At 39.9% G+C, this 7563-nt stretch overlaps 1 protein-coding gene across 1 annotated transcript in view; it reads right to left on the bottom strand.

Moving 5' to 3' along the window:
* Positions 1–3329: 3329 nt before the first annotated feature.
* LOC103608809 (keratin-associated protein 4-3-like) overlaps positions 3330–7563 on the bottom strand; it is a 43842-nt gene continuing 39608 nt past the window's right edge. The window contains 1 exon segment of the mRNA XM_008593202.1: positions 3330–3798. Within this exon segment, the coding sequence (XP_008591424.1) occupies positions 3330–3798 (469 nt within the window).

Here is a 7563-nt window from a genome sequence, read left to right as displayed (position 1 = left end):
GAATTACCTGGCCCAATATCAACAGTGCCAAGGCTGAGGAGCACTGATTTAGACCAATATCTAAGTGTAATAAGCAAATATTATTACCTAGCCTTCTCTCCTTCTCCTGTTATGAGTTAGGCAGTCCCTCCACAAAATTACAGATACATCTGTGTTTGATTTGTTCTTCAGTTGCATCTCATAAAACACAGGATGGTGCTTTGTGGGGATTACGGATGGATCAGAGGTAAAATATCCTTGATGTGGTTAGCTCAATTTCTAGAACTGTGTATATACTTAATTTCTTTCATAACGTCTAGTCAAGACAAAAAAAAAATGACTCAAAGTACGGGGGAGCATGAAATATAGCCTTGGGGGTATGTGTTTTACTTGATTTTTTTTTAAAAAATATACATTCCACACAGTAGGGGAAAGAGACCATCCAGAATGCCATCCCCTGAGATAAAGTACAAGTGTCCTTAGGTGAGTCTCTGGCTAAAATGTGCCAGCACATTGCTAATAATACAACAGATGCTCAAACTTATTTGGTGGCTCTTAAAACCAGTTTACTGGCCTTACAAGTATGAGTGGTCACTGGGGTTTTGGACAAAGGTGGGAGAATATGAGGGGACTTCAAAAAGTTCATGGGAAAATGGAATTAATGACTGGTCTGGAGGTAGTGAGTTATCTCAGTTGATTGTTCACAGTCAGTTACAGATCAAATTCCTTGTTCTACTCTTTCCCTCTTTCTCACTACTGCACTTGACTAGTCTTATAAGAAATAAAGATGGAATTAAAAGTAAAAAATGTAAACATTATATCTCAACATAAGCTTCATTAAGTTCAAGACACTTTTGTTAAGTGATGATACCAGCCATTTAGTCCATTCTTAAAGAACTGAAGATCCTGGAAATTTAACCATGTCTATGAAGTCTTTTTTTTTTTTTTTTTACATTGTTAATTGAAGAAAAATGGGTGCTCTTTAAAGATATTTTAAGATTAGGGGAAAAAAAGAAGCCAGAAAGAGCCAAACGAGAACTGTCAGGTGGAGGCCTAATGATTTTCCACTGAAACCCTTACAAAATTGCCATTGTTATTATTATTTTTTTCCTTTTTGTCTCTTTTTTTTCGTGTCCGGCAACGGATCGCATCCCTCAGTGTCGTGCCCATACCGGACTGGGACCGGCAACGGGATCGCAACCCTCGGTGTTGCTCCCGCACCTCGCTCAGCCAGTGAGCGGGAACCGGTCTGTATGTGGGATCCGAACCCACGGCGGGAGCGCCACCACGCTCCCAAGCGGCGCACTGTAGCAGTGCGCCACCGGGCCGGCCTAAAATTGCCATTTTTAGATGAGAAGAATGAGCAGAAGCATTGTGGTGGAGAAGGACTCTCTGCTGAAGCTTTCCTGGGTGTTTTCCTGCTAAAGCATTGGCTAAGTTTCTCAAAACACTCTCATAATATGCAGTTGTTATCATTCTTTGGCACTCCAGAAAGTCAACAAGCAAAATGCCTTGAGCATTCCAAAAAACTGTGGCCATGACCTTTGCTTTTGACTGGTCTACTTCTGCTTTGACTGGACCACTTCCATCTCTAAGTAACCGTGGCTTTGACTGAGCTTCGTCTTCAGGATGCACTGATACAGCCGTGTTTCATCTCCTGCTACAGCTCTTCCAAGAAATGCTTTAGGATCTTGATTCCACTTGTTTAAAATTTCCATTGGAAACCCTGCTTTTGTCTGCAGCTGATCTGCAACAGTTTTGGCATCCATCGAGTGGGAGGTTTGCTCAACTGTGATTTTTCAATCAGAATTGTGTAAGCTGAACCAATTGAGATGTCCATGGTGTTGGCTACTGTTTCTGCTGTTAATCACTGGTCCTCTTCAATTAGGGCACAAACAAAGTTAATTTTTTTCCTTGCAAATTGATGTGGATGGTTTGCTGCTGTTGGCTTCATCTTTGACATTACCTCATCCCTTCTCTAAATGAGTTATCCATTTGTGAACTTCTGATTTTGGGGGTATTGTCCCCCACAAACTTTTCATAAAGCATCAGTGAAGTTATCATTCTTCCACTCAAGCTTCACCATAAATTTAATGTTTGTTGTTGCTTAAATTTTAGAATTCATGTTGCTCTGATAGGGGATCTTTTCAAACTCATGTCTTCTTAGTGCCTCGAACTAGGTCCTGTTCAGTCATTTTATAACAAGATAACAGGAGGTTATTTTGTTGCAAAAAGTTTTTATAATCCATGCATAGCTTTTTCATAATACACATTTTCTGTGAAATTTTTGAAGATCCCTCATATATTTGTAAACAGAAAAATCATCTGCATATGAAAAGGTTTATCTTCTTGTAGACAGGCAATTCAAAGCACACATTTTCCCAGTGCTCAGTGGTCAGACCACCTTTTTTCGCTCTCTTTTTATGTGATTTTAGTAAGATGTAAATTATTTTGTTGCAAAAAGTTTTTATAATCCATGCATAGCTTTTTCATAATACACATTTTCTGCGAAATTTTTGAAGATCCCTCATATATTTGTAAACAGAAAAATCATCTGCATATGAAAAGGTTTATCTTCTTGTAGACAGGCAATTCAAAGCACGCATTTTCCCAGTGCTCAGTGGTCAGACCACCTTTTTTCGCTCTCTTTTTATGTGATTTTAGTAAGATGTAAATGTATGCACCCTGGAGCAAGGATCAGAGTCTGTAAGCCCTTGATCAACTTCTGTGTGTACCTAGCCACATGACCTTATGGAGTCACTTTATTCACCTGGAAAAAAAAAAAGGAGATGATCATGGTGGATTGATGAACTTAATGGTCATTGTCAGGCTTAAGCAAAATCACAGTATAGGCTGGAAAACAGCAAAGACTTTATTGGGAAGGAACAAAGGGAGCTTCTCCACAGCTGGGAAGACAATGCAAAGTAATCATGAAAAAAAGTAAGGAAGAAAAATAATGAGTACATTAGAAAAAACGTGATTATAAGGAGATAGTAAACATGGAAGAAGCCTAAGAAAACTATGATAAAGATTTATGTTTTAGATTATGTAGAGGGAAGATGATGATCATTTTTCTAAGGTTAAGACAATGACAGTAGGTCAGGGAACCCCCAAGTCTGCACTTACCACAGACATCAACAGCAAATTAGAATACAGAAAATCAGGGTGAAGTCAACTGCATACCGCTGAGATGACTCACAAAGCCCTTTAATCAAGAAACTAATAGAAAGATGATAGCAGTGTGCTAGACGTTAGCAAAGCCTGGTGATCTAGCTTGTGGCAGTAACTGGGGAACTGGCACGTTGGTTGTCAGGAAGTGGGCTGTGCCAGATAATTCTATGGTGAGAGGATCAATAGCAGCAAAGCTGGCAGCAGCTGGATCCACACTCCTGGGCTAGGCAACTGGGCAGGTAGCAGCAAGTGGGTTGGTAGCAGGTACTTGTGCAGTGCACAGTTGTGCAGCAAACTGGCTGGCAGCAGGGTGAGCCATAGCAGCTGGGGTGGCAGCAAGGGTGGCATCAGCTGGACACACCGCAGCTTTGGCCACAGCAGCTGGACCCACAGCAGCTGGGCTGGCAGCAGCTAGATACACCGCAGCAAGGGCGGCAGCAGCTGGACACACAGCAAGGACTGCAGCCACAGCTGGGGCGGCAGCAGGTGGTCCTGCAGCAGGTGGGCTGGCAGCAAGAGGAGCAGCAGGACTTAGTCATTGTATGAGGAGTGGTAGTGGGCTTCTGTTCAGAGGTGAGTTTTCCAGAATCTGATGACTCTTTCCAACCTGGGCCCTTTATGCACTGGGCTTCTGAAGTTTGGATTTTCCTTGTTGTTTTTTACATTGTTTTCCATTCAGTTTGGGAATTGACAATGAGCAAGTTTTTTCCCTAAATATTAAAAATCTTTTGAAAGTGTTTAATCAGTTTTTAATTGAGAATAATTACAGAAATTTTTTTCAGATGAACGGAAGGCGGTCACCTCATCAGCATTGTTTCTGCTCTGGTCATCATCTGGTCATGTGATGGTTCCTGGGGCCAGGGGAGGTGCAGGGAAGTTGCCTCTCCCTAGCTTGTTCTTTTGAGAAGTATCTGTAGGGAGGGGAATCATGCTGATATGTTTGCAGTGATGATTTGAATTCATGCCTGGGCCCAAGTCTGTTCACCCACAAAAATGAGATTTAAGACTAACAAGCATCTGTCTCTGTACAACCCCTCCACCTGTGTATCCCAGTTCTATAAGACACTTGGGAAGGGGATATTTGGCACAATATATTCCATATGGTAGAGCAGAACTGAACCAGGTGGACAGAAAAACAAAAAATACACTGGGGTTCAGAAAGTATCAAATGATTTATGTCCCAAGGTGACCATTCATCCTAGTTTGCCCAGGACTGAGGGGTTTCCCAGGATGTAGGACTTACAGGGATTGACTGGACCAGTTGTGGGCAAATGGAGATAAATTGGTGACTCTAGTCCTAACCTGTTTACCAGCAAGAGTCAGAGATTTCAAGTCACTGACTGAGCATTTCTGGTGTGTTTCCTTCCTTCCCTTCCTTCCTTCCCCTTTTCTCTTTCTCTCTTATTTTATTAATAGTTTATCAATCAATTTACCTTATTGGAAATTGTGCACACAGAATCATATCATCTATTAATGGTGATAGTTTTGTCAATTTTATAACAGTCTTTTTATGTTTTAATTTTTTAAATCCTAGTTCACATTTAGGCCTTTCAGTGCAATGCTGGATAGAAGGTCTAGTGGATGTCTTTGTACATTCTTGTTATAGGAGGGAGAACTCTCAACATTGCACAGTTAAATATGATAGTTTTGGTATTTTTTTTAAAGATTCTTTTCGTAAGAACAGCATATCTTTTTCTATTCCTTATTTGTTAAGGTTTACCTTTTGAAAATGTGTTAAAATTTATGAAAAACTTTTTCTTTATGTATTGGGATAATGTTATGATGATTGTACATTTCTCAGTAAAAGTGATTTTAAAAACTGATCAATGTTTAAATATTAATAATGTCTGAAAATAATTATTTGTAGTTATAATCATATGTATCTGGCACTGGATTTGATTTGCTTATATTTTGTTTAGGATATAGCTGTCATTGAATTCCACAGTCTTATTTCTCTTCTCTTACTCTATGTCTTCCACCTTCTGTAAATAAATAAGTTCTAAATATGGCCATGTTCCCACTCTCCCATTACCCAATTTGACCTTGATGTAGCTCCCTGTATTGGTATTATTGAAGGCATTTTCATGCTCTATAAAATACACAGGCAGTGCTATTGGAGGGCATGATTCAGGGAGCAAAACCTTTCTTTTCAACAGATACCTGAGAATATGCCATGGGTCCTTTTCTGATGCACAATATATGGGGGATTCCAAGGACAAACTTGCAGAAAAATTGCTGAACTTTGTATTTACTTTGAACAAAGACAACAAAGTCCAGATCAATTTTCTGAAATCAGTATTTGGTCATTTATACAATAATATTGTATTAATCCAGAGAACACACATGAGGAATTGTCTTTAACCCCCAATTCAACTACAGTAGGAAAAAATATTCCAAAATATATAAGCATCAGCCAAAGTTATTGGGGACAACTCGGGGAGAAAGCAAGATTGCTGGATCACAAGTAACAATCTGGTGATCAAAACATGACAAAGGAGAGCCCATGAAACCTTACAAAGACAGGAATTCTCCTCCAAGTCTTACATGTAGGCTTTGAAAGAGATTGAAGAAGAAAACCTGAGCCATCTAAATATATAATTAGGCTTTTATGACATGTAACATCATAACTGGCTCTTAAATATTGTGGTAGAAATAAACCAAATGAAAGTTCACACTAACCTATGGGAAATATCACAATTTGGGAGCGGCCATCTAAATATATAATTAGGCTTTTATGACATGTAACATCATAACTGGCTCTTAAATATTATGGTAGAAATAAACCAAATGAAAGTTCACACTAACCTATGGGAAATATCACAATTTGGGAGCGACAGTCAGGGATCATGGAACGGGAGAACAAGAGAGGAAGATGCCCTTGGAAAGTGGAACTTAAAAGTGACATGAGTAGGACCAGAGCCCGTTTATGTCAAGGCACCTAACAGAGAAAGAATGGCTTCAGGATTAGCAGGATTGACTTAGTCTGGTTGAGAATGTTGTAAAAATGAATATGCAGTTGTTAGAAGGGAGTGGGATGGCCAGCCTCACAAGTTTGGAGTCAGGAAAGGCATGTAAATGTTGGCAGTGCCCAGCCACACACTGCACAGGAGAAGGGACACTGTTCCTTGTTCGTGTATTTTGACAAGAACATGCAGGATGTCACTCAATATTTGAACATTATTATAATTTTAGAGTAAGTGAAACACTGGAATATTGGGTGAGGCTGTTATGCAAAACAAAACCACTGAAGGTGCTGGCAAGGATGTGGAGACACTGCAACCCTCGTTCATGGGTGGGAATGTAAAATGGTGCAGCCACCATGGAAACAATATGGAGGTTCCTCAAAATGTTAAAAAGAAAATTATCATATGATCCAGCAATCTGACTACTAGCTACGTATACACACAAATGAAAGCAGGATCTTGGAGAGATACACCCATGTTCAGAGTAGCACTATTCCAAATAACTTCAAAATAACCAAGCTGTGGAAGCAACGCCAACATCCTTCAATAAATGAATAGATAAAGAAACTGTGGTACCTATGCACTATAGAATATTAGTTAGCCTTAAAAAGAAGGAAGTCGGGCCATTTACAATAACATAGATAAATCTGGAGAACACTAAGTGAAATAAGCAAGTCACAGAAGGACAAGTATTACATGATTCCACTTACATGAGGTCTCCAAAATAGTCAAAGTCATATAAGCCAAGAATAGAATGGTGGTTTCCAGAGGCTGGGGTAGGAGGAAATGGGGAGCTCTCATCGCTGGGTGTTATAATTGAGTTACACACGATGAATAAGGTGTAGAGATCTGCTATGCAATCGTGTCTCTACTGTATATGATACACTGATAATGTAGAGAACACGTGACAATCTACTAGACGGGTAGATCTCATGTCAACTGTTCTTACCACAATAAAATAAACAAACAAAATGAAGTGAATAATGATACAGAATTAATTAATAATTTATTAAGACCACCCTATTCTAGAGATAAAACTCAAAGCGGGCATAAAAGGAGAAAGTGGGATACAAGAACCTTGAGTACACTGAAAAAGAAAGCATAATTTCAAAGATTATGAATCAGAATCAAAGCTGAGACGATCACTCCATGTCAATGGTGTACAAAGCTGGCACACGACCCAGAAGACATAAGGAATCAGAGAATGAGAGAGAAGTACTCTGCGCTCCCTCATGCTGACTCACAGCTTTTAATAAAGGAGGTGAATCTCAGAGTTTCTGGTGATAGTGTGATGGTTTTCAGCACAGGTAGGAAGGGAGTTTGTCCAGGCAGGGCAAGTCAGTTGAAGGAAGGTTGGCTTGTGGAGATGGTGGTCCTATGGGGAGAAGGTCAACAAGTGCCAGGCTGTCAGCAGCTGGATCCACAGCAGGACCCGCAGCCCTGGGCTAGG

Source organism: Galeopterus variegatus, unplaced genomic scaffold (assembly GCF_000696425.1).
Source record: "Galeopterus variegatus unplaced genomic scaffold, G_variegatus-3.0.2 Scaffold8876, whole genome shotgun sequence".
NCBI lineage: Eukaryota > Metazoa > Chordata > Mammalia > Dermoptera > Cynocephalidae > Galeopterus > Galeopterus variegatus.
This window is presented reverse-complemented; position numbering and strand designations above follow the sequence as displayed.